The sequence below is a fragment of the Elgaria multicarinata genome, chromosome 19, assembly GCF_023053635.1.
Source record: "Elgaria multicarinata webbii isolate HBS135686 ecotype San Diego chromosome 19, rElgMul1.1.pri, whole genome shotgun sequence".
NCBI lineage: Eukaryota > Metazoa > Chordata > Lepidosauria > Squamata > Anguidae > Elgaria > Elgaria multicarinata.
Genome location: NC_086189.1, coordinates 10,340,525 through 10,368,294, shown reverse-complemented (window position 1 = coordinate 10,368,294; position 27,770 = coordinate 10,340,525). Strand labels below are relative to the sequence as shown.

General features: G+C 47.0%; 1 protein-coding gene across 1 annotated transcript in view; it reads right to left on the bottom strand.

Moving 5' to 3' along the window:
• Positions 1–27,770, bottom strand: part of ASTN2 (astrotactin 2) — a 732,687-nt gene that overhangs the window by 422,990 nt on the left and 281,927 nt on the right. Inside the window, exon 5 of the mRNA XM_063144970.1 lies at positions 2,020–2,169. Within this exon, the coding sequence (XP_063001040.1) occupies positions 2,020–2,169 (150 nt within the window). The remainder of the gene's footprint in view (positions 1–2,019; positions 2,170–27,770) is intronic.

Here is a 27,770-nt window from a genome sequence, read left to right as displayed (position 1 = left end):
AGACTTAACCAGGGGGGGGGTGTTGTCGCGAAAGGTGGGCCAGAAGGGGTGGAAGGCACGCGGGAGGCAGACGATGTCATGGGAGGGGCCCGAGCAAACTCCGTGAGTGCCCAGTAATGAGCGTGGAATAAAACGCTCGTCGGATGGAGCTTTCAACCCAAGGATTCCAGTGCAGCAAAGGATCCCAGTGAAACGCCAACGCTTTCATAAGTGGCAAATAAACCGGTTTTCAACAAGTTTGGCGGTATGGAACATAGTATACAAGTTTAGGAGATTTCAGACGCGACTAAACCACAGAAACTCTGTAAACCAATGCTAATGACTTTTGTATGTATCACACTCCGTCCACCTCACGCCGAAAGGTTTCCAACTGCCTCTGAATTTCGGTTTGTTTATTTATTGCTCATTGCTGATGCATATTAGTGAGGAGCGAGAAGAGTTGGAGTGTGCCTTCAAGGGTAATACTTTGCAAGGGGACGGTCCCCGGTTCAACCCCCAGCATCTCCAAGTAGGGCCAAGATCTCTTCTCGATCCTCCCAGAGTGCAGGACACAGAATAATGGGCTAAAGTTACAGGAAGCCAGATTCCGGCTGGACATCAGGAAAAACTTCCTGACTGTTAGAGCAGTACGACAATGGAATCAGTTACCTAGGGAGGTGGTGGGCTCTCCCACACTAGAGGACTTCAAGAGGCAGCAGGACAACCATATGTCAGGGATGCTTTAAGGTGGATTCTTGCATTGAGCAGGGGGTTGGACTTAATGGCCTTATAGACCCCTTCCAACTCTGCTATTCTATGATTCTATGATAAGTAGGACTGGGAAAGTCCTCCTTTTTTACAACCACAGAGAACAGCGGCCACTCAGTTTTGACAATACTGAACTAGATGGACGAATGAGTATGTTTTAATGTGCGCCTGAGTACTGACACCCCTGTGCAGTGCCAATTCTCACACCCGACAACATCCTTCCAAGAGGATAACGGAGTACAAACACACGTGGATTCCTTGATAAAACCTGCTTTAGATCTGAAAAGTGTGGCGGAATAACGAAAGAACCGCTATTGCTCAGAAAACACAGCTAACACTCGAGTTCACGCTGAACAAAAGGATGGTTGGGACACAAGAAATCAACATTAGGTGACTTACAGTAGCAAGGATTCCACTTATCTAGTGTCAAAGGACTTGATCGAGAAAATGTAGGAATCCTTTTGAGAATGAGAGTGAAGTGGCCCTCCAATTTTTAAACTGGGGGCGTATTATTATTTATTACATTTTTGTACCACCCGACAGCTGAAGCCACAGTGTAGTGTGGGAGAGCCATTGTGAGCTCTCCCACACTAGAGTCATTCAAGAGGCAGCTGGACAACCATCTGTCAGGGATGCTTTAGGGTGGATTCCTGCATTGAGCAGGGGGTTGGACTCGATGGCCTTAGAAGCCCCTTCCAACTCTGCTATTCTATGATTCTATGAAATACTTGAAAGGTTGTCACACAGAGGAGGGCCAGGATCTCTTCTCGATCCTCCCAGAGTGCAGGACACAGAATAACGGGCTCAAGTTGAAGGAAGCCAGATTCCAGCTGGACATCAGGAAAAACTTCCTGACTGTTAGAGCAGTACAATGGAACAAGTTACCTAGGGAGGTTGTGGGCTCTCCCACACTAGAGGCCTTCAAGAGGCAGCTGGACAACCATCTGTCAGGGATGCTTTAGGGTGGATTCCTGAATTGAGCAGGGGGTTGGACTCGATGGCTTTGCAGGCCCCTTCCAACTCTGCTATTCTATGATTCTATGACCACCAAACCCATGTTCTAGATTTGGGACACAGTGTCTCATAGGTTTGAGTGCACTTCCCTTTCAACAACCAAGAGGTAAAATGTGATGTGTGTAGATGTCATACGAAGTTGATGGGAGCATTCCTCAGCCTTTAAAGTACTCCCATCACTTGATGGAATGAGTGGTGGTAGTCGATGTGGCTGGGGGCGGGGAGTGAGTTGATATTCCAAAAAAGGGGGCACGTTACCTCGGGGTCGGTTCCTGCGTTTTCGCCTCCCAACCGAGGAGCTGCGTAATGCCGGCTGCAACTGCCCGATTTCGATGGGTGTATTGGTCCGGAAACTCTCCTTGAACTTCTGCATCAGGGACTCCACCGTTTCTTGTGTCACCTCTGCAGCTACAAGGTCGGAGGAGACAATAAGGGAGTGGAAGGTTAGAAAAGTCAGATGGAGAAGGAACACGGCTCACTCATCCCTGAAGTCATTCATCCATCCACAAAATGCAGTTCCTGCGGTAGCTGGAACGGAGGACAACAATGGCCACATTCCTAGGATTCTGGATTATCAGGAGAGCTACAAGCCAGAGATCCCTGTTCAAACTTAACAGTAACAAACCACAGATGGAGCTTCCTTGGGCCGTTTCTACACCTGCCTTTTCCCCCGGGATCATCCCTGTGCATCCAAATGACACATAGGGGATTTCGGGAGCAGGCAGGGACAATCCCTCCATTTTCCTGGGATAATCCTTAGGTGTAGAAAGGGCCTTGGGCCACAGCTAGACCTAAGGTTTATCCTGGGATCATCCAGGGTTCGCCCCTGCCTGAGCACTGGATCCCCTGTGTGTCACCTAGATGAACAGGTTTGACCCCTGGACGATCCAAGGATAAACTTTAGGTCTAGCTATGGCCTTGGTTTCTTCAATCACTCCCACTGTCAGGAGAAGTGGGAGCGATCAAAGAGTGTGCACCAGCAAGCTTGCTCCTTTTCAGTAAGCCAGGATTCTCAGCAAGGCCAATAACTAAAAAGAAATCTAATAATTAAAAAGAAACCTTTCTCAGATAGATGCAGACTCACCACACTTGTATCACAAGTTGGCTTTGCTGCACCAATTGAAAGCTTGTTATGATTCTGACTTAGGAGAGCACTGATGCTCATCAGCTTCCACTAAGATCCAAAACATGTACACAAATGCTGAACAGCTACACAAACTTCCCAAGATCCCATAAGCTCCTGTTAAAGCCCTGTGGGATGGTTGTTCCTATCAACCTTGAAAATTCCAAGCGTTCACCGTCGCATGAGTTGTGTGATACGCAGCAGTTAAAATCGTCATTAAACAGCCCAAGGTCAATATGCCAAAAGTATCCGTCGGAAGCCAAGGTAAACGATACTCGATTCAGGACCGTGCTGAAGAATAGTCGAGGTCTTTCCAGGGGTCAGGAATAGTCTGAGAGAAGTCAGGGAGCTGGCAGGAATGCTACTGGGACAGAGCACCAGGTACAACAACTGCCGGACATCAGGAAAAACTTCCTGACTGTTAGAGCAGTACGACAATGGAACCAGTTACCCAGGGAGGTTGTGGGCTCTCCCACACTAGAGGCCTTCAAGAGGCAGCTGGACTACCATCTGTCAGGGATGCTTTAGGGTGGATTCCTGCATTGAGCAGGGGGTTGGACTCGATGGCCTTGTAGGCCCCTTCCAACTCTGCTATTCTATGATTCTATGATTCCAGCAAACCCCCAACTGTTGTTTTTATACTGTTGTTTTTACGTTTCCGATGGTGTTTTAAATCTTGTATACTTTTTAATGTTACTATTTTTAACTGTTGCAAACCGCCCAGAGAGCTTCGGCTGTGGGGCGGTATATAAATGTAATAAAATAAATAAATAAATAAACAAACAAACTTCTAAGGCTTTCCTTATATTGCGCTGCTGATGCCTGAATGAGGCCAGCTGCGTTGGGATTGCAGCGCGCGCCTGTGAAGGGCTCCCCCCCCCCAAACTCTCTCCGGCTCAGCCGTTCGTCCTTCCTCCTCTATCCCAAACGGAGGCACAACATCACCACTGTAACATTTCCCCGGGACATGCTCTCTGGCTCGTTCGTTACCCCTTTTGCGGTACGAAATGCCACCACGGAGAAGCAGAATTGATGCTGAATCGACGTTTGCACAGCCTCGGCTTTCCCCGTGTGGTTTGCAGAAGTGGCGATAGGATTATACCTTCAGAATCGAAGTATCCTAAGATCGTGGCGCTGGAACACACCCAACACCAGGACACAGTCTCCGTCCCTCCAAAGGGACTAGCGTGCTATTCAGTAGCACACCAGTGCCTGTCATTGAAATGACTCTCCCTTTCTTTTCTAAACATGCAACAGCCTATCCCCAGACTCAGAGTTGGCCTACCGTGCCTAATTCCACTGACCTTACGTAGGTCTTCTGCATCGTGGGCAAATGCCAGCTCGGCAAATGGATTGTCTAAACTCATTCAAGGTAGAGCCTTGAGGTAAGAAGCCAAGATCATAGAATCATAGAATAGTAGAGTTGGAAGGGGCCTCTAAGGCCATCGAGTCCAACCCTCTGCTCAATGCAAGAATCCACCTTAAAGCATCCCAGACAGGTGTTTGTCCAGCTGCCTCTTGAAGGCCTCTAGGGTGGGAGAGCCCACAACCTCCCTAGGTCACTGGTTCCATTGTCGTACTGCTCTAACAGTCAGGAAGTTTTTCTGATGTCCAGCCGGAATCTGGTTTCCTTTAACTTGAGCCCGTTATTCCGTGTCCTGCACTCTGGGAGGATCGAGAAGAGATCCTGGCCCTCCTCTGAGTGACAACCTTTCAAGTATTTGAAGAGTGCTCTCATGTCTCCCCTCAATCTTCTCTTCTCCAGGCTAAACATGCCCAGTTCTTTCAGTCTCTCTTCATAGGGCTTTGTTTCCAGACCCCTGATCATCCTGGTTGCCCTCCTCTGAACACGCTCCAGCTTGTCTGCATCCTTCTTGAATTACTTCCTTCTTGAAGTATTTGAAGAGTGCTATCATATCTCCCGTCAGTCTTCTCTTCTCCAAGCTAAACAGGCCCAGTTGGGTCATGGGGGGATTAAAAAACCAATGCATTAACCCTGCTGGCCTGCCTTGGCCCAGAGATGCATTAGGTATCAATTGCACGCTCAGGTGTATTTGGGCACCTGGCGTCTGGAAAGGTAGCAGCCTACAGGTTTTAATCCGCATTCCAGTGTGGAGCAGTGTCTGTTTTAACAGGGAACGCTGGGGTGGCGATGCAGAAAGGCAAATGGATAAAACGAAGCAAGACTTCCTGCCAGAATGCCCAGGCCCCTCTGTCCTGCACCACGAGACACGGAGAGATACAATTCTGTTTAAAAGCTCTTTTTTCCCCCGGCCGGGGGGCGGGGTGGGGGTACAAGAGATGAGACTTGCCAGGCTGCGTCCATGAACCCCCATTCTTCCATAAAGTCAACTGACATTATTGAGCAAGGAAAGGTGGGAGAGGCAATAAAAAGGTTGCAGAAAGGAGAAGACAGAAAGCGCTGGGAGGGGAGAAAAATGACGAGAGGGAAAGGCAGAGCGGTGACTCATTGGGCAGACCTTTGATGCAATGGCAGCCTGGCCGTGTAATTTCACACTCCGACCATGGACAACGGCAGCTATGGGATGTCTCTAATAGCATCAGGTTACTGGACATGCTGTCGATTTGCTGTGCCTTTGAAGGGTGCCACTGGTACCTGAGATAACGTGCCTAAATTTCCCAGCCAGTGGTTTCTAAAGACTCCAGGATTCAGGCAAGGCTTATCAGCACGGGCAGACCTAGCTGCGGGAGGGGGCGGAACGTACAGCTGGCAAGAGCCGGTGACTACGAGACGGAAAAGCAATTGTCAACGGCAATCCCTCCCTTCTCCCCTCTTATGGCTAGGAAATCTGGCTTAGGTCTGCTTTTGTTTGTTTATAACCCACCTTTCCTTCAAGGTGGTGAAACAGGTACTTATCCCCACCGTATCCTCACAACAACCCTGCGAGGTAGACTAGCCTGAGAGTTACAGGCCCAAGTTGTGGTCGTTATTAAACTTCTTTGTTCCGGCAGGCCTTTGGAGAATAATCTGGTCTTCCATCTATGTGAAGGACTTGTAAAATTGTTGTGTATTTTAAACGTTTAATGTTTTAATATATATATATATATATTGTTAAAAAAGAACATTTCTTTTTCTAGGTTTTAAAATGTATATGTTTTAAATTTTGTAAGGCTGCCTTGAGGCCCAGTATTAGGCAAAAGGCAGGATACAAATTATTATTATTATTATTATTATTATTATTATTATTATTATTATTATTATTATTATTATTATTTACCACCCCATAGCCGAAGCTCTCTGGGCAGTTTACAAAGATTAAAAGACTGAACATTAAAAATCAATATACAAAATTTAAAAACATAAAAACAGCTACCACATTTTATTTTATTTTTAAAATTAAAACTCTCAGCCAGGCCAAAGCTAGTTCTGGAGTCAGTTAAATTCAACATATGCTGTTAAATGCCTTAGAGAAAAGAACATCTTGACCTGTCGCTGAAAAGGCAACAATGTTGGCACTAGGTGGGCCTCATTGGGGAGATTGTTGCATAATTGGGGGCCACCACAGAAAAGGCCCTCTCCCTTGTTGACGTCCTCTGAGCGTCCCTCGGAGTAGGCACCCGGAGTAGTTCATCCGGTGGAGATACAATCTTGCTCTACAAAGTCCTAGTCCAATATTCTAACTATTAGACCAGACTAGTTTCAGAAGGCAGAGAGAACCTTGGCCAGTAATTGCAACGGAAGAAGATGGATGATGTCCAGGAAGTATGATCCAAAGTGGGGGAAATTCCAGACTCATTTGGGAGGGACCATAGCTCAGTGGTGAAATGCATGCTTTGCACGTAAAAGCTCCCAAGTTCACTTTCCGGTATCTCCAGTTTAAAAGACTAGGCTCGCGGCATGAACGCTTGGGGAGACACTGTTACTGCTAGTAGGAGTAATAGTAGCAGAAGCAGAAGTAGTAATATTTATTCATTAAGCACTACCAGTGCAGACATGCTAGACTAGATAGATCAATACTCTGGCTATAGTCAAGCATCTCACTAGCTTTCCTCGGAATATCTTCCAAGATGCCAGCATCCATCTCTGACCCTACAAATAATTCACAAGTTGTACCTATGGACGGCATAGTCCAGAATTCACCAGTTAAACAGAGAAAACCCACAAATGAATGATCTGTGAAGTAAGGTTGTAGTTCTATACACCCTGGCTTGGAATTGATTGAGATCAGTGGGAACTTATTTCCAGGTGAACATATAGGAGATGTGAGTGGATTATTTGGAGGACAAATTCATGTGAAGGAATTCAGTTAATAGCCTCAGCAGCCAAAAGCGTTCTGAAACAAACCTTTTGAATCATAGAATCATAGAATAGCAGAGTTGGAAGGGGCCTACAAGGCCATCAAGTCCAACCCCCTGATCAATGCAGGAATCCACCCTAAAGCATCCCTGACAGATGGTTGTCCAGCTGCCTCTTGAAGGCCTCTAGTGTGGGAGAGCCCACAACCTCACCAGGCAACTGATTCTATTGTCGTACTGCTCTAACAGTCAGGAAGTTTTTCCTGATGTCCAGCTGGAATCTGGCTTCCTTTAACTTGAGCCAGTTATTCCGTGTCCTGCACTCTGGGAGGATCGAGAAGAGATCCTGGCCCTCCTCTGTGTGACAACCCTTTAAGTATTTGAAGAGTGCTATCATGTCTCCCCTCAATCTTCTCTTCTCCAGGCTAAACATGCCCAGTTCTTTCAGTCTCTCTTCCTAGGGCTTTGTTTCCAGACCCCTGATCATCCTGGTTGCCCTCCTCTGAACACGCTCCAGCTTGTCTGCGTCCTTCTTGAATTGTGAAAGGAAGGGCAGATTCTGCCCTTGGTAAGGAAGCCTTTTCAAAGCAGCTGGGGATTTGACGTGAAGACCTTGCTCTTTGCAGTCAATGTTTGAACTTCATTTAAGGAGGATATGCAGAACAGGTCCTGGATCAATTGGCTATATGATGTGATGTTAGGACTCATACGATGTCAGTTCCAGGCCATGGAAAGTTTTGCCTGTAATCACCAGCAGTTTCAAATAGGCTACTGAGCTTACAGGCAGACATAGTGCAGCTGCTACAGAAGTGCTTAAATATTATCACTTCTCTATGTCCATCCGGACGTAAACTGCACCATTCTGCCCCAGCTGTAGCTTCTGAGTCATCTTCAAGTGTAGTCCCACAACAATTACATTGCAATAGTCAATCCCAGGGGTTACAAAAGCAAGGATACGTATGCCGGAAACAATATTATTATTATTATTATTATTATTATTATTATTATTATTATTTATTTATATAGCACCATCAATGTACATGGTGCTGTAACAATCAGGGCCAGATACAGCATCAAATGCAGCACTTCAAAGCAGAGATGTGGGAGGATTTTTTTTGTTTTTTATTCCAGTTCACAAATCACTCAAAAGTGCCCGTTTCTCCAAACGTGTCCACTAATTCCCTAACTTTCATTCTGCACTTTTTATTAAAAAAAAAAAATGCACTTTAAAAATGCGGAGCTTTGAACACTAAAATGTACATCAAAATATTCCCACTTGGATGCTTTAATGAGGGGAAAGCGAGCATTTTTAAAAATGCACGCATTAAGAAATGCAAAGTGTGCACCGAGGAATTTTTTTTTTTTTAAAGGCGAACATTTATTGAGCACTCAGTCATAAAGGGTCTTCTTTTTATTCATTTATTTATTTATTAAACACTATAGACACTGATGCCTCACTCCCAGCAGAGAGGTTGCTAGCAGAGCGATTCCTTTTCATTCCTGCTGTCAGGAGCAATGGTGTTCTCCTAGAGGCAGCAGTTCGTTGGCTGGCAGAAGAGCAGTTGGAGGGCAGCCAGAGGGCCGTTCCCACTGCATTCGGATCCCCTCTGGATCCTTACTCAATGCCCCCTTCAATTCAGCGCTTGTTGTTTGAGACATTAGGGTGTGCCTGGGCACACCCGGCACACCCCTTGTGCACACCTGTACTAGTCACTCCTACCCCATTCCAGGGCCCTCTGGGATTTGTGGCATCTAACCTTCCTTGGCTCCATGAAAAGGACCGGGCGTTTTTGCCCTAGCACTCGTGCCTGAACCTGTTAAGATGTGACATGAACAGAAATCAAGAATTACTGTCATCCACAAGTTTCTTGAGACTTGGGTGGGGGACGACTCATCCAGAAGCAGTGTGCCCCAGGCACAACCACCTAAAGGAAAATCTGGCTTAGAAGACCGTGGATACGTGGTTGCTACCACCATCAGCTGCTCCAGGAGGGTCCAGCATTCTGCAAGTGTCCTACTCATTGGCCCGGGGAAACCCTCCAGCATTCTGCAAGTGTCCTACTCATTGGCCCGGGGAAACCCTCCAGCATTCTGCAAGTGTCCTACTCATTGGCCCGGGGAAACCCTCCAGCATTCTGCAAGTGTCCTACTCATTGGCCCGAGAAAACCCTCCAGCATTCTGCAAGTGTCCTACTCATTGGCCCGGGGAAACCCTCCAGCATTCTGCAAGTGTCCTACTCATTGGCCCGGGGAAACCCTCCAGCATTCTGCAAGTGTCCTACTCATTGGCCCGGGGAAACCCTCCAGCATTCTGCAAGTGTCCTACTCATTGGCCCGGGGAAACCCTTCAGCATTCTGCAAGTGTCCTACTCATTGGCCCGGGGAAACCCTCCAGCATTCTGCAAGTGTCCTACTCATTGGCCCGGGGAAACCCTCCAGCATTCTGCAAGTGTCCTACTCATTGGCCCGGGGAAACCCTCCAGCATTCTGCAAGTGTCCTACTCATTGGCCCGGGGAAACCCTCCAGCATTCTGCAAGTGTCCTACATTGATGGTGCTATATAAATAAATAAATAATAATAATAATAATAATAATACTCATTGGCGCAGGGAAACCCTCCGGCATTCTGCAAGTGTCCTACTCATTGGCCCGGGGAAACCCTCCAGCATTCTGCAAGTGTCCTACTCATTGGCCCGGGGAAACCCTCCAGCATTCTGCAAGTGTCCTACTCATTGGCCCGGGGAAACCCTCCAGCATTCTGCAAGTGTCCTACATTGATGGTGCTATATAAATAAATAAATAAATAAATAAATAATAATAATAATAATAATACTCATTGGCCCAGGGAAACCATCCGGCATTCTGCAAGTGTCCTACTCATTGGCCCAGGGAAACCCTCCAGCATTCTGCAAGTGTCCTACTCTTGGCCCAGGGAAACCCTCCAGCATTCTGCAAGTGTCCTACTCATTGGCCCAGGGAAACCCACCAATCATCCCTTTTTGGTCCAATGCTGCTCCAATGCTGTTTTTACAGGGTTCTACAGAGCCTCAAATGACATTGGGCTCATCTACACCAAGCAGATATTCCTCTATGAAAGTGGTACGAACGTGGTATATAAAAGGCAGGAGCCACACTACTGCTTTATAGCGGCATTGAAGTGCACTGACAACTGTTGGGGCCCATCGACACATACCATACACTGCTTTCATACCACTTTCATAGTGTTCTATCCTGCTTGGTGTAGATGTGTCCTGGGCCGGAAGAGATGTCAGGGCACTTCAATCCCACTATGAAGCAGTAGTGTTTCTCCTGCCCTTTATAGATTCCGCTTTCATACCACTTTCATATTGTTCTTTCTTGCTTGGTGTAGATGTGTCAATGGGCCCCAACAGTTGTCAGTGCACTTCATTACCACTACAAAGCAGCAGTGTAGATCCTGCAGTGCACTTCAATACCCCTACAAAGCAGATAGGGTATATAAAAGGCTCCTGCCTTTTATATACCGCTTTCATAGCGGAATATCCTGCTCGGTGAAGATGAGCCCACTGTAATATCAGGGAAGCCACCTCCCCCCTCGAAGCAGGCATGAGATATTTATGCATCCCTTTCTGAAGAAAAGAACAGGTAAGATTTCTAAGGCACACTGTAACGTTGTTAGTTGCACAGAAGGCAGCAAAGCAATAATAAAAATAACCAAACTTGATTGTGTATCGTAGCAACCTGCGAGATACTGATAGCTTTGGGAAGTGAATTTGGTCTCCAGTCAGTTCTTAGATAAGCCAATTGGAATGGATTATAAACAAGGCAGGATAATGTTCTCTCGGGGGACTCTCTACCTTCTTCTTCCCCAGCTCCCAGGCTGATCCAGCAGACCGATTTAAAGCAAGTACATCCGTCTGCCCAGCTCAGGGAAGAAGAAACGGGTGGGCAGAGCGAGCTCTATGCAAATCATGTATCATCAGCTGCATTAAAGACTCCAGGACACCTCCTTCAAACCCACGGTGATATTATCAGCTCAGATTCTCAGACCTGCTATGGTTTCTCAAGATTGAAATGTATGCTTTTCACATCCACATACAAAATATATATAATTGTGAATTCCTTTGGGGGGGAGGGAGCTACGGGCAGACCAGAGCGAAGCTTTGTCAGTGATAGAGTTCCCCTCCGAGGGAAATTGAACAAATGTACTTTTTCTCCTTCATATATTCATGAGATGCCTCCCTTCCCTGAATGCTTATCCCTTCGTTGTTCCAGGCATCGTGCCAACAACAGCCCTTATCTGGTGCTAGGCAGCCGGAGGGGGGGGGTACCTTGATACCATCGCAAGTTTTTCAGTAGTTTAACAAATCTGGTGGGTGGTTTTGAAAGGGGGGGAGGTGTCTCAGGTTTTTAATACGGCTTGGAAGCCATGATGCTGGTGCCAGACATGGAGTCATTGTGAGAGGCATAGGACAGGTTCAGATGCTGAACTAGAAATCTCTCTTGGACAATAATAATAATAATAATAATAATAATAATAATAATAATAATAATAATAATGAGGAGGAGAAGTCAATATCAACAGCAAAACTTTCTACATCCTACCACAACTTGCAAGACTATTTTAAACAGGTGAGACTTGGAATTGCAAGATTAAACAGGATCTCGGGATTGTTGAAGATCACAAGCTGAATATGAGCCAACAGTGTGATGTGGCTGCCAAAAAAGCAAATGCTATTTTGGGCTGCATTAATAGAAGTATAGATTCTGAATCGCTCGAGGTACTGGTTCCCCTCTATTCGGCCCTGGTTAGGCCTCATCTTGAGTATTGTGTCCAGTTCTGGGATCCACAATTCAAGAAGGACGCCGACAAACTGGAGCGTGTTCAGAGGAGGGCAACCAGGATGATCAGGGGTCTGGAAACAAAGCCCTGTGAAGAGAGACTGAAAGAACTGGGCATGTTTAGCCTGGAGAAGAGAAGATGGAGGGGAGACATGACAGCACTCTTCAAATACTTAAAAGGTTGTCACACAGAGGAGGGCCAGGATCTCTTCTCGATCATCCCAGAGTGCAGGACACGGAATAACGGGATCAAGTTAAAGGAAGCCAGATTCCGGCTGGACATCAGGAAAAACATCCTGACGGTTAGAGCAGTACGACAATGGAACCAGTGACCTAGGGAGGTGGTGGGCTCTCCCACCCTAGAGGCCTTCAAGAGGCAGCTGGACAGCCATCTGTCAGGGATGCTTTAGAGAGGATTCCTGCATTGAGCAGGGGGTTGGACTTGACGGCCTTATAGGTGCCCTTCCAACTCTACTATTCTATGATCCTATCACTTCTCTTTAGACAGACCAAGGTATTCAAAGCTTTCTGGTTCATTTTGCCCTGTAATTCCAGAGTTATCCAGTCTGGCAACGCTTGTTTTGTTTTATCTGCTTGTCTCCCAGAGGTGCCCCCATGATCTCCTCAGATGTGGTTCCCTCTTGATGCGGCAGCGTGGAAACACCAGTCCAGTTGCCACGGTGCCTGGAGAGATTCAAGTGCGCTCCTCCCTCCCTGCTGAAAACACCCGTTTCTACCCAGGGCGAGGCGGGTGCCTGTTTCAAGCACCAACCCCACGCACCTTACCGTACCTTCATGCTAACCCTGTCCTCATCCTCTCTCCAGTCACGGTGCTCAATCACTTCCCAGCTAATTGCCTCCACTCATGTGTGCAAACTAACCGTTCACTGGAAATGCCACAGAATGTTAATTTCATTTGGAATCGGGCGACTGCAAAGTCCTTTTCTTTTCTACTTTCGCCACTTTTTTTTTTTTAAGTGATATGAAATACACATTGTATTAACGGCTCCCTTTGCAACTGCAGCCCCAATCCCACCTCAAGCCGTGAGTGACTGAGAGATCTTCCTTCATTCATAGAATCATGGAATCATAGAATAGCAGAGTTGGAAGGGGCCTACAAGGCCAACCCCCTGCTCAATGCAGGAATCCACCCTAAAGCATCCCTGACAGACGGTTGTCCAGCTGCCTCTTGAAGGCCTCTAGTGTGGGAGAGCCCACGACATCCCTAGGTCATTGGTTCCATTGTCATACTGCTCTAACAGTCAGGACGTTTTTCCTGATGTCCAGCCGGAATCTGGCTTCCTGTAACTTGAGCCCATGATTCCGTGTCCTGCACTCTGGGAGGATCGAGAAGAGATCCTGGCCCTCCTCTGTGTGACAACCCTTTAAGTATTTGAAGAGTGCTATCATGTCTCCCCTCCATCTTCTCTTCTCCAGGCTAAACATGCCCAGTTCTTTCAGTCTCCCTTCATAAGGCTTTCAAACACTTTCAAGATAGCACCTCTCCACCCACCCCTTCTCTGCTCCCCTCGTCATGGCAATTAATTTAATGCAGTACAATTACACACACACAAGCAGAATATATACCCAGGATAGAGAAAATTGCTGCTTTCCTCAGGCACCTTCCACACAGCAAAGACAAGACACACCAGCACGGGGTTGGGCGGGCCACTACAGGTGTTTGCTCGGCTACCAAGGCCAGCCAAAAGTTGTGGACCCCTGACATTTGTTAGGAGGATAAGTAATAGTGAGACTCTACATCTGCGTTACTAGACAAAAGCATTGACCCTCAATGCTAATCAAGCAATCCTGATGGGTTTTCACAGATTCCAGAAACCTACACATTTGGTAGGTGCCTTCCTTGAGGTAGATAGGAGGCCTTCCTAGACGAGGGTTTAGCCCGGTGTGCGTGCAGACGATGCACAGGGGATCCCGGGGTCAGGCCAGGCTAAACCCTCCCTTGACCCGGGATAACTGGATTCGCTTGTGGCCCGGCTTTGGCTGCGGAAGGTCTAGTTAGTTCCGTGGCTTTTCCTGGGTACGCTGTGCCCATCGGGCTGGGGGGGGGGAGATCACGGATGGGGCGGCGGAGGGGGCATCGGATATGGAGAGTGGGCGAGCGGGCGGGGGTGGACAGGTGAGCGGAGGGTGGACATGGCAAGCGGGGTGTGTGTAGACATGGCGAGCGGGGGGTGGACGGGTGAGCAAGCAGGCGAGCAAGCGAGGGGGCGAGTGAGGGGCGAGCGGACGGAGGGCGAGCGAGGGGGCGAGCGGGTGAGTGGGGGGGGCGAGCGGACGGACAGGCGAGCGAGGGGGCGAGGGGGGGCATCATACATTGGGGGGAAATTGGGGCAGGGGGGAGTGGAGAACCCTTTTAAAAAAAAGACTTACCTTTTCGTTGGTGCGCACATGGCCCCTTTAAGTTTTTTTAAAAATGGAGGACGCGACGGGACTTTCCCTTACCCCGTCGCGTCTCACATGTAGGAAAGGGCGACGGCCCACGCTACCTGCAGCGCGGCCTCGCTCCTTCTCCTCTCCGGATTAACAGGTAGGTCTAGCAAGGCCCAGGGTTGGAAGTTATAGTTGTAATGCAAACTGCAAAAAGTCTAGTCTTCTAAACTGGGGGTGGGGAAGGTGTCCCTCACTGGAACAGCAGTTTAATTGTGTCACTGAGCGTCTCCTTAATAGGGATAGCCTCTTGTTTGTTTTGCAAGACACGCTTTAGGGGGATTTCTATATATCTTGTTGTTCTTGGCCTGTCTCTCCCCCCAGCCCTCCCTCTTTCACACACACACACTGCAGCTGTGTCAAGAACCAGCTGAAAAACAGACGCGCACGCACAGCTTGCAAACCATGTCACCAAGATGCCTTCTGTTTGGGGCGGAGGAGGGTGTGGAGAGAGCTGGCACAGCATAACAGCTGTGATCCAGGCACAGCTAAGCAACTGTGTGCTCTTGAACCGCGCCAGCCAAGTCTATGCCGCTGCCTCTATGCTACATGAGCGAGTTTTCATTCCAGTGGCATCGGCCACGGGGGCTCCATCCACGCATTAGAGGGAAAAGGATGAGACCAGAGCAGAGTCGGATAATAAGGAACGGAACAAGTCAAAGGAATTCACTATGGTAGGAAGAGCAAACGCTGCCAAATCCAAATCCCGAGATGGAAGTGCAGGACGGCCGTTCAATTCCCCAACGCCTGACACAGAGAAAGACCAATGACCTCGTTACAACATATGAAGAGCCCTGCTGGATCAGACCAAGGGTCGATCTAGTCCAGCGTTCTCTTCACACAGTGGCCAACCAGCCATCGGCCAGGGACCAACAAGGCAAGACATGGTGCAACAGCACCCTCCCGCCCATGTACCTCTGAACCAAACTGTGTGGTACATGATGGATCATGTACCACAAGCGTGGAGCTGGTTGTAGGCTCTCCCACCCAGGAGGCCTTCAAGAGGCAGCTGGACAACCATCGGTCAGGGATACTTTAAGGTGGATTCCTTCATTGAGCAGGGAGTTGGACTCAATGGCCTTGTACCCCTTTCAACTCTACTAGTCTATGATTCTTCGAAGGCAAAGACCTGGGGGAGATTTCTTCAGACTGCCAGCATGCTGACTGTTAGAGCAGCATGACATGGAACCAATGACCTAGGGAAGTGGTGGGCTCTCCCACCCTAGAGGCATTCAAGAGGCAGCTAGACAGCCATCTGCCAGGGATGCTTTAAGGTGGATTCCTGCATTGAGCAGGGAGTTGGACTCAATGGCCTTGTACGCCCCTTTCAATTCTACTATTCTATGATTCTATGAAGGCAAAGACTGGGGGAGATTTCTTCAGACTGCCAGCATGCTGACTGTTAGAGCAGCATGACATGGAACCAATGACCTAGGGAGGTGGTGGGCTCTCCCACCCTAGAGGCATTCAAGAGGCAGCTGGACAGCCATCTGCCAGGGATGCTTTAAGGTGGATTCCTGCATTGAGCAGGGGGTTGGACTCGATGGCGTTATTTATTTATTTATTTATTTTATTACACTTATATACCGCTCCCATAGCCAGGGCTCTCTGGGCGTTATAGGCCCCTTCCAACTCTACTATTGTATGATTCTATGAAATTTGATAGAAGGAGCAGCAGAGAGGATGTTTGATCCTTTCTTTTTTCTCCTGAAGGCCATCCTTCTGATAAAAATCATGCTCCTTTTCCATGCATGGGAGCAGTGGGCAGCAGATACCTGGGACATGAAGGGCTTCCATCTAGCACCGCAGCCACTAGAAGAGATGGACGGACTGGGCTGGAGAGGAAGTTAGGCCAAACTTGGGCTGTCCGATTTACACATGAGCTTGAAATTACTTTTAAATTGCACTGAAATTCATTCTTTAAAAATAATAATCATATTTTTGTAATGTATGCATTTTTCTGCATTTTTAAAAGTAGAGGTTTTTTCCAAGTAGTTCACAATGCTAAAATGCTGCATTTTGTATGCACTTCTCTCAAACACACACATTTTTGTGTGCATTTTTTGCCTGATGCAGAAAGTTTTTTTGGCAAACTTTCTGCATCAGAAAGTTTGCACACACACACACACACACACACACACAAATGGATTTCATAGAATCATAGAGTAATAGGTTGGAAGGGGCCCATAAGGCCATCGAGTCCAACCCCCTGCTCAATGTAGGAATCCGTCTTAAAGCATACCTGATAGATCCAGCTCCCTCTTGAAGGCCTCCAGGGTGGGAGAGCCCACAACCTCCCTACGTAACTGGTTTCATTGCCATACCGCTCTAACAGTCAGGAAGTTTTTCCTGTTGTCCATCTGGAATCAGGCTTCCTGTCACTTGAGCCCATTATTCCGTGTCCTGCACTCTGGGATGATGGAGAAGAGATCCTGACCCTCCTCTGTGTGACAACCTTTCAAGTATTTGAAGAGTGCTATCATGTCTCCCCTCAATCTTCTCTTCTCCAGGCTAAACATGGCCAGGATTTCGGGACTTCAAGAGGTGAGAATTGGGCAAACCCATTAAAAGAAAAAGAAAAAAGAAAGAAAAACTCAACGGAATGAGTTCAACGCCCATCTCTGGCTGCCATTCCTCTGGACTGCCTTTCACTTAAAACAAAACAGAGACGTTTTAGGAAGGTGCGGAGTGATACTGTAAACCGCCCAGAGAGCTTTGGCTATTGGGCGGTATAGAAAGGCAATAAATAAATAAATACTGTTGGTCCATCTAGCTCACTATTGTCCATACTGATGTGGCTTTACAGTGTTTCAGGTAGGAGTGGATTGGTTGGTTGTCTTTTCTCCAGCCGTATCTGGAGACACCAGGGATTGAACATGGAACCTTCGGCCTGCAAATCCGGTCCTCCACCCCTTCTCCAAATTGCATGAAGACTCCATTTTGTGGAGTGCTTCAATGAACGTCCACACGGGATCATGTGCATCAGTAACCTATAAAGGAAAAGAACCCATTGCCTTCACTCTGAACCTGGTGGGGAGAGAGCATGCAGACCCGGTTGCCAAGGCAACTAGGCTAATGTGCTCAGTCTTGCCACACTGGCGTTATCATTTCCCATCAAGCACTCAAAGGTAAGACTTAAGCCATGACCCTGCCATAGCTATGCATCCATAATTGCTTCGGAATATGGCTGGAGGAGTTTACTCCATCTAACCTCACTGCATTACTTTCAACAACAGGTGCACTCCCGTCCACACTCTGCCTCAACTAGTCAACAATCCAGAAGTCTTCTTCAACATTTTCACACCTGGGTCTTATCTTCAGACCAAGCATGCATTACAGGACTCACTTAACTGTTGAATCATATAATAGCAGAATCGGAAGGGGCCCACAAGGCCATCGAGTCCAACCCCCTGCTCATTGCAGGAATCTACCTTAAATCATCCCTGACAGATGGTTGTCCAGCTGTCTCTTGAAGGCCTCTAGTGTGGGAGAGCCCACAACCTCCTTAGGTCATTGGTTCCATTTATTTATTTATAACCCTCCTCTGTGTAACAACCTTTCAAGTATTTGTAGAGCGCTCTATCATGTTTCCCCTCAATCTTGTCTTCTCCAAACTAAACATGCCCAGTTCTTTCAATCTCTCCTCACAGGGCTTTGTTTCCTGATGTCTTAAAACATGGTTAAGAAATGGGGAGCAGCGTTTGCATAGTGCGTAAAACACATAGACTGCTTCAGGTGACTGGGCACTGGCCTCATAATTTCTTTGCCGTATCGGGCAAAGAAAAGTGTTTCTCCGAAGTCTCTGCAGTGGTAAGCAGGGATAGATCCATAGCAAGGCAAGGATCAATGTAGAGCAAGGACAGAAGATGGAAATAAGCCATTGGGAAGTTAGAGGGGGAAAACAATGCCTTTGAATTTCCCAGGAAGAGTAAACAAAGCCTGTACTTTCAGCAAACAAAGAACACCTCCAGGCTAATTTCATTCCACGCCAACCCGCGATAAACCTTGGAGCCAGCCCTTAAATAATTTAAAAGCTTCTTCAAACATCGATAGTTATGGACAAAGCTAGGAGCAACATAGGCTGGAAATTTAGATGAATCGAGAGTTCCTAGTGGCTTGTTTCACTCCCCAGAGGACTAAAATTTCGTGCTATCTTCAGCCATGTTTGCCCGGATAAACGAGAAGTTCAAATCATCAAGGCAATTTATCAGGACAACACTTCCAGAAGCCCAACAGTCATCATTCAACAATGCCTTGGTCAAATAGAATGGTGAAATATAGTCGTCCATATAGAATCATCGAATCATAGAAGAGCTGGAAGGGGCCTACAAGGCCATCGAGTCCAACCCCCTGCTCAATGCAGGAATCCACCTTAAAGCATCCCTGACAGATGGTTGTCCAGCTGCCTCTTGAAGGCCTCTAGTGTGGGAGAGCCCACAACCTCACCAGGCAACTGATTCCATGGTCGTACTGCTCTAACAGTCAGGATGTTTTTCCTGATGTCCAGCTGGAGATATCAGAAAGACATATAAATGGTCTGAAAGGTTACTGCAGCTACTCTAGCAGATAGTCCATCACGAGTGCTTTTCTCAAGTTTCCAAGATCAGGAACTCTTAAACTCTGGTCCATGGATTACCAATGGACTCTGGTCCACTTCTAAGGGGCAAAAAAAAGAGGACGGGGTGGTTCCCAATGCGCTGGGATAGGATTTATTTGTAAATAAATAAATTTACATTACTGATTCTTCTTCGGATGAATGAATGAATGAATGAATGAATGAATATTAAACTGAATCATGAACAGATTTCAGGTGGCAGAAGACCAGAAACTAGGCGCATCAGTAGAACTTCAAATCCCACATGCACACACAAACACACACACAATAACAACATCGTTACCTAAATAGTTCTGCCCTAAGCATACATACAGTTTTTCTTGGAGGACAGAAGACAAATTTAACAGTTGAGTTTTAATACAAAAGCCTTTCAAGCATCTTCGAATGTGATGGCTGTACAAAGAGATAGAGAAAAATGGTGGTCTGACAAGCAGGCACAAAAATCAAAATTGCGGCCTTCGCGACAGAAAAGTTTACGAGTCCCAGTTCAAGTTTAAAACTTTTTAACAATCTGGGCGACTACAATCATATTTACTGGCTTGCAGATCTTGACAGATATTGATAATATACTAACCATCGGCCTCTAGGTTATCAAATGAGCCCTTGAAAATACATATAACAACAGTGATGTGTCCTACCAACATGTTAAGTCTGCAAATGCTGCTTTGCACCAGATAAACTCCACTGGCCGCCCGCTCAAATCAAGCTGTAGCTTCACTTGATGCTTTGTACCTTATGCTCAGACTCTGATTTTATTTCCACTCCAGTGAATCAAGAGCTGAATCAGCAGCTAGACTCCTATACTAAGACCTGTCATCTGAGATTCACCATCCCTGTTCCTTACTCCACGCAAAAGCACAATAGATCTAGTGACGCTGGTATATATCGCATCTGATGAAGGGGACTCCTGTCCGTGAAAGCTTACTTTGCAATAAATCTTGTGTGTGTGTGTGTGTGTGTGTGAGCACACCTAAAAAAGGATATTATAGAGCTGGAAAAAGTGCAGAAAAGGGTAACTAAAATGATTAAGGGGCTGGAGCATCTCCCCTACAAGGGAAAGTGACATCAACTGGGATTGTTTAGCTTGGAAAAAAGAAGACTAAGGGGAGACATGATAGAGGTGTACAGAATTATGCATGGTGTAGAGAATATGGATAGGGAGACATTTTTCTCCCTCTCTCAAAATACTAGAACCCAACGGGGTCCTCCCATGAAGCTGATGGGTGGGAGATCCAGGACAAATAAAAGGAAGGACTTCTTCACACAGCACAGAGTTAAATTATGGAACTCACAACCACAACCTATGAAGAGAGACTGAAAGAACTGGGCGTGTTTAGCCTGGAGAAGAGGAGATTGAAGGGTGACATGAGAGCACTCTTCAAATACTTGAAAGGTGGTCACACAGAGGAGGGCCAGGATCTCTTCTCGATCCTCCCAGAGTGCAGGACACGGAATAATGGACTCAAGTTAAAGGAAGCCAGATTCCGGCTGGACATCAGGAAAAACTTCCTGACTGTTAGAGCAGTGCGACAATGGAATCAGCTACCTAGGGAGGTTGTGGGCTCTCCCACACTAGAGGCCTTCAAGAGGCTGCTGGACAACCATCTGTCAGGGATGCTTTAAGGTGGATCCTGCATTGAGCAGGGGGTTGGATTTGATGGCCTTGTAGGCCCCTTCCAACTCTGCTATTCTATGATTCTATGAAGATGTAGTGATGGCCACCAATCTGGATGGCTTTAAACGGGGGTGGGTAAATTTCTGGAGGCAAAGGCTATCAATGGCTACCAGCCCTGATGGTTGTGTGCTATCTCCAGTATTTGAGGCAATAAGCCTGTGTGCACCAATTGCTGGGGAACATGGGTGGGAGGTGCTGTTGCGCCATGTCCTACTTGTCCATCCCTGGTCCACAGCTGTTCAACCACTGTGTGAACAGAATTGCTGGACTAGATTAACCCTTGGTCTGATCCAGCAGGGCACTTCTCATGTTCTTATGCACTCTTGCAAATTTTATCTGTACGCCACCCTGAGATCCTTGTGTTTGATGGACTCAATGGCCTTATAGGCCCTTTCCAACTCTACTATTCTGTGATTCTGTCATTAAGATCTTCGGCTGAGGCCTTTCTCTAGGTGCCCATGCCTTCAGACATTAGGTCTGTGGCTAACAGGGAGAGTGCATTTTCTATAACGGTGCCCCAGTGGTGGAATTCCATCCCCAGACATCTTCGCCCGCTACCACATCAGTCCCTCAAACCGAATTAAGCTGAGCAGCACCAACAGGACTGTAGCCAAACCAGGATGATATCAATCTGCTCAGTACAGACCGTACTCTACCTCTCTCCTCCCATTCCTCTCCTTCTCTCTCTTGCGAACATCTACCCACCCCAGGGAGTCATTCTTTGGCTGCTCCTTCAGGCGATCAAAGATGATGCCAATTTCACAGTTCACGCCCTTCCCCACTTGCCAGTCCCTGCAATATCCTTTCCCCTGTGATGAATGGGTTCTTGTTGGATGGAGGAAACCAAGGCAACCCTGCAATGTTAACAGCCCACAGTCTCACTCCTCTGCCTGCTCCTTCAGATTTAGACGTGTCACCTTTAGCTTCAGCTTTTATCCTGTTTTACTTCTTCATGACAAACGCAGCCCGCTGCCCACGGTTTTGCCTACCGAACTCAAGGAGGCCGCCTCGCACACCCAGCCGTTGATAAACTGCTCCCCACCAGGGCAACCTGGAGTCGGAAGTAAAACAATCAATTTCTCGAAACAGGGCGATCAAACGCAGCGCTGCTCCGAAGGAAAAGGGATTTGGAGGCGGAGGGGCAATAAATGTGTTTATTAGGTCAGGTTTTATGTAACTAGAAAGGCAAAGATTTTCTTTCGCTCGGGTGAAAAATCAACACTGCGGCATTGAACAAGCAATGCCTTCCTAGCAGAAAATCTCTCATCCTTCCGTCGCCGGCTGACATTCTCATTCTCCCCCTCTTTCACATACACACATTTATCCCCAGCAAAGCCTTCTTGCACACTGGCCCTATGCAGGAGAAGAGCAGAGTTCAGTGGTACAGTATGTGCGTTGTATGAAAAAGGTCCCAGGTTCAATTCACAGCGCCTGCAGTCAGCATCGAGGCCAATTCTGAGCTGGATGGACCATTGGTCTGACATGATATAAAACAGCGTCACTCAAAAAATCCACTAACTGCACTGAGACTTCGTCCCCAGTAAGCGTTCAGGCTCACCTTCGGGTCAGCATATTCTCCACTGAATGACAGGCTGGTGCTACATCTTGGCAAGAGAAAACTGTACCAGCTGCCTCCTCTCTGAGATCAGAAAAGCAACCTTAGAGGAGAAGTAAAGGCGGGGGCGGGTGTTCCTCTGGGTGGCGAGGGGACTGAGGAGGCTACTGTATGAGGAATCGCCCGGGTTCCCCAGCCTCCTTCTCTCTACCCCTCCCTGACCTGTAAAAAAAAAAGCCTGTTCAATTGAAATTTTATCTAAAATAGTGTATATCCTACCATTCAGTTCAAAACATCCTGGTTTCAAGTCCTTCACGAGTTGTGTTTTGATTATCTTGCTTAAAACTTGTGGATCGTTCAAGAGGGCAGGGCAAGGAATAATGGGCTCACGTGACAGGAAGCCAGATTCCGGCTGGACATCAGGAAAAACTTCCTGACTGTTAGAGCGGTATGGCAATGAAACCAGTTACGTAGGGAGGTTGTGGGCTCTCCCACCCTGGAGGCCTTCAAGAGGCAGCTGGCTCTATCAGGTATGCTTTAAGATGGATTCCTACATTGAGCAGGGGGTTGGACTCGATGGCCTTATGGGCCCCTTCCAACCTATTACTCTATGATTCTATGAAATCCATGTGTGTGTGTGTGTGTGCACAGCAATGGAACCCATGACCTAGGGAACCCATCCTAGAAGCCTTCAAAAGGCAGCTGGACAGCCATCTGTCAAGGATGCTTTGAGGTGGATTCCTGCACTGAGCAGAGATTACATTCGATGGCCTTAGAGGCCCCTTCCAACTCTACTATTCTATGAAATATGTCTAGAGGTCCCATGCTAGATCAAACAGAAGTCCTATCTCATACAATATTCTGTTCCTACAGTGGCCAACCAATTGCCCCAATGGAAAGCTCACAAGCAGGACAGGTACAGTAATTCCTTCTCCCTCATGTTCCCAGCAACTGGTATTAAGACTTATACTACTTCCAATACTGGAAGTAATATACAGCCATCATGACTAGTAGCCATTGATAGCCTTATTCTCCATTGATCTGCCTAATTCCTTTTATTTATACCATACCATACTTCTTTATTGCGATCCATAGATCCATGAAAAAACAAGAAATTTTATTTATTTACCCTATTTCTTCAATTCTAAGACGCACTTTTTTCCCCATATAAACATCTCTAAAAACGGGGTGCGTCTTAGAATCGTGGGTGTGTCTTAGGTGGTTTTTTTCCTGTTGGCGGTACTGAAATTAGTGTGCGTCTTACAATCGATGGCGTCTTACAATCGAAGAAATACGGTATTTATTTATTTATTTAGAATATTTATATACCGCTCCCCATTGAAAATTTTTGGCACGGTGTACAAGATAAAATGAAAATAAAACAGAATAAAACAGTTAAAACAAAATTTAAAAGACGCAAAAACAGAGATTCAAGGCTGCATATTAAGAAAAGGCTTCTTGGAATAAAGATGTTTTCAGGAGGCGCCGAAAGGAGTACAAGGTTGTTGCCTGCCTGACCTCCAGAGGCAGGCAGTTCCACAGGAGGGGGGCCACCACGCTGAAGGCTCTTCCCCTGGTGGACTCTAATCGGAGGATGGATCTATGTGGAACCACCAGGAGCAGGCCCTCGGATGACCTCAGTGACCGGGCAGGTGGGTAAGGGAGAAGGCGCTCTCTCTCTCAGGTATCCTGGTCCCAAGTTGTTTAGGGCTTTGTACACAAGTACAAGAACCTTCAACCTGGCCCGGTAGCGAATAGGCAGCCAGTGCAGCTCCCTCAGCAGAGGAGTTACATGCTGGAAAGGGGCAGCTCCGGACAACAGCCGAGCTGCAGCGTTCTGCACTAGCTCCAGCTTCCGGAGCAGCTTCAAGGGCAGCCCCACATACAGCACATTGCAGTAATCCAACCCTGAGGTTACCAATGCCTGTACCACCATGGCCAAGCTTTTAAAGCTGTCCAAGTTGGTGGCTATGACTACATATTGTGGTAAAATCATAGAATGGTAAAGTTGGAAGGGGCCTATAATGCCATCAAGTCCAACCCCTTGCTCAATGCAGGAATCCACCTTAAAGTATCTGTGACAGATGGCTGTCCAGATGCCTCTTGAACGCTTCAAGTGTGGGAGAGGTCTTCAACCTCCCTCGGTCATTGGTTCCATTGTTGTACTGCTCTAACAGTCAGGACGTTTTTCCTGATGTCCAGCCAGAATCTGGCTTCCTGTAACTGGAGCCCATTATTCCGTGTCCTGAACTCTGGAAGGATCGAGAAGAGATCCTGGCCCTCTTCTGTGTGATATACTTGACTGTTCCTGCTCTGTTTATGATCAAACTATTGTGGCTAAAGTCCAAACCCATTGCCCTAAGGTGAAGTCAGAGACCCACACGGGATCATGTCTTTCTTGCCATTTTAAGGTTGCAAACAGCTCTATGGGAATCTTGTCATGACAAGGAATTTGTGACAGCCATATATAATGCAGGCCTGCTCCCTGGATTCCAATATGTGGAGATTTGCCCACCAGAAGCGTTGCAACCACTTTCTGCAAAATCCTCATTTGTTTACAGGAAAACAGATAAGGAGCATATGATTAACTGCTCTACACTAAATATGATGAACTGCTGTACAAATCAAGCCATCTGCTTTCAATGCAAACACTGGGGGAAATTCAACGGAATTCATTTCCACCATTGTTTTAAGGCAGATGGAGATTGCTGAGGGCGGGGTGGAAAGGGAGAATTCAACTAGTGCAGAAAGGAAAGTGTACTCGTTGCCTTCAGACAGGAAAACAACATTCCTTTTGCATGCAGATGGTGGGGTGGGTGGGTGCAGGCCTCTTTGGACTCAGAAGATTCCTTTTTAAAGCAACAACACCTGAATCAAGATTTTAAATAAAATCACCTGGCAAACAATTTCCTCTCTGTACAATGTAGAGAAAGCAAAGTGCCAGCAGGTAATTTCATTCTGCCTCTGCAGCAGGGCCTGGAGGCTAAATATTACTCACTTCTCTTTCTGAATTGTTGCAGGTGTTGCAGGCTATAAGTTGTACAATTGGAAATAAGGTGGGGGGGGGAGCATCAGATACAAATGCATTTAGATATTCAAGTCATTTGCACATGTCTGGCCTGAACTCTCTGTTTGGCACCCAGAGTAGGGTGACCCTATGAAAAGGAGGACAGGGCTCCTGTATCTTTAACAGTTGCATTGAAAAGGGAATTTCAGCAGGTGTCATTTGTATATATGGAGAACCTGGTGAAATTCCCTCTTCATCGCAACAGTTGAAGTTGCAGGAGCTCTGCCCTCTTTTAAATCTGGTCACTCTAGTATAGCTCCTGCACCTTTAACTGTTGTGATGATATCTAGGGTGACAATATGGAAAGGAGGACAGCGCTCCTGTATCTTTAACAGTTGCATAGAAAAGGGAATTTCAGCAGGTGTCATTTGTATATATGGAGAACCTGGTGAAATTCCCTCTTCATCACAGCAGTTAAAGCTGCAGGAGCTATACTAGAGTGACCAGATTTAAAAGAGGGCAGCTTTAACTGTTGTGATGAAGAGGGAATTTCACCAGGTTCCCCATATATACAAATGACACCTGTTGAAATTCCCTTTTGTATGCAACTGTTAAAGATATAGGAGCCCTGTCCTCCTTTTCATATGGTCACCTTAACCCAGAGAGGGCAGCATTTCAAAGTTCCCTATGGTGGTCACGTCCCCACTGGATAGGGTGACAATATGGAAAAGAGGACAGGGCTCCTGTATCTTTAACAGTTGTACAGGAAAGGGAATTTCAGCAGGTATCATTTGTATGCATGTAGCAACTGGTGAAATTACTTCTTTATCACAACACTTAAAGCTGCAGGAGCCCTGCCCTCTTTTGTATTTGGTCACTCTAGCGAAAGAGGGCAGGGCACCTGCACCTTTAACTTGTGATGAATAGGGGATTTCACCAGGTTCTCCATATATACAAATGACACCTGCTGAAATTCCCTTTTCGATGCAACTGTTAAAGATACAGGAGCCCTGTCCTTCTTTCCATATGGTCACCCTATCACTGGAGGACTGTTCTTCCACTGGAGCACTCCTCTTTGGAGTCAAACATCATGGAGAAACTACCTGTGCCGATGGACCCTGAGGTAGGGTGACCCTATGAAAAGGAGGACAGGGCTCCTGTATCTTTAACAGTTGCATAGCAAAGGGAATTTCAACAGGTGTCATTTGTATATATGGAGAACCTGGTGAAATTCCCTCTTCATCACAGCAGTTAAAGCTGCAGGAGCTATACTAGAGTGGCCAGATTTAAAAGAGGGCAGCTTTAACTGTTGTGATGAAGAGGGAATTTCACCAGGTTCCCCATATATGCAAACGCCACCTGCTGAAATTCCCTTTTCAATACAACTGTTAAAGATACAGGAGCCCTGTCCTCCTTTTCATAGGGTCACCCTACCTTGAAGCAGCTCAGGGAAATCCCTGGCCCTTAGTGGAAGGTCGCTGTTGATCTTTCCCCTCATTTTTTAATTTTTAAAAGTTTATTATTACATCCAGATTCTGCCTCTTCCCTTCCTGAATGCAACCCAGGGTGCATTACATTGACCTCCTCCTCTCCATCTGATCCTCAGGATAGGATGCAAATCAGTGGCTAGCGGAGAACATCACCAGTTCACAGGATGTGTGGCCCTTACCATCGGTGCTTGCGCTGTAGTGTTTCTGGGTACAGCCCCCTCCGATGACCGGAAACGCACGTTTCTGGAAGGGGCACGTTGTGCCTTCCAGAGACTTGCATTTCTGGTTTGTGAGCCGCTCAGAGAGCTTCAGCTATTGGGCAGTATAGAAATAAAATTAAAAAATAATTTGGGGGCTTGCACACACACACACACACACACACGGAAATGCTACCTTGCCACCGCTGACAACTGGGTTGGCCAAGCACACACCAGGAAACAGCAATGGTTGCTTTTAGCGGCAGGGAGCTGTTAGATCCTACCCAGTGACTAGCCCAGAGACACCCAGTAAGCTACAGAATCACGTGAGGACTAGAACTCAGATCCCCCCAGTCTCGGTCCAACATTCTAATTGTTACACCACATTGGCTCTCATGTGGAGTTAGCTCCCTCTAAGACTTGGAGGCAGTGGCCAAGCGACCACTTCCCCGTACCAGTGCGTATCAGCACCTACAGGATCAAGCTCTGCTGTAGGATACAGCCATAGTCGGCCCTGGTTAGGCTTCATCTTGAGTATTGCATCCAGTTCTGAGCACCACACTTGAAGAAGGATGCAGACAAGCTGGAGCATGTTCAGAGGAGGGCAACCAGGATGATCAGGGGTCTGGAAACAAAGCCCTATGAAGAGACACGGAAAGAACTGGGCACGTTTAGCCTGGAGAAGAGAAGACTGAGGCGAGACATTTTAGCACTCTTCAAGGACTTGAAAGGTTGTCACACAGAGGAGGGCCAGGATCTCTTCTCGATCCTCCCAGAGTGCAGGACACGGAATAATGGGCTCAAGTGACAGGAAGCCAAAT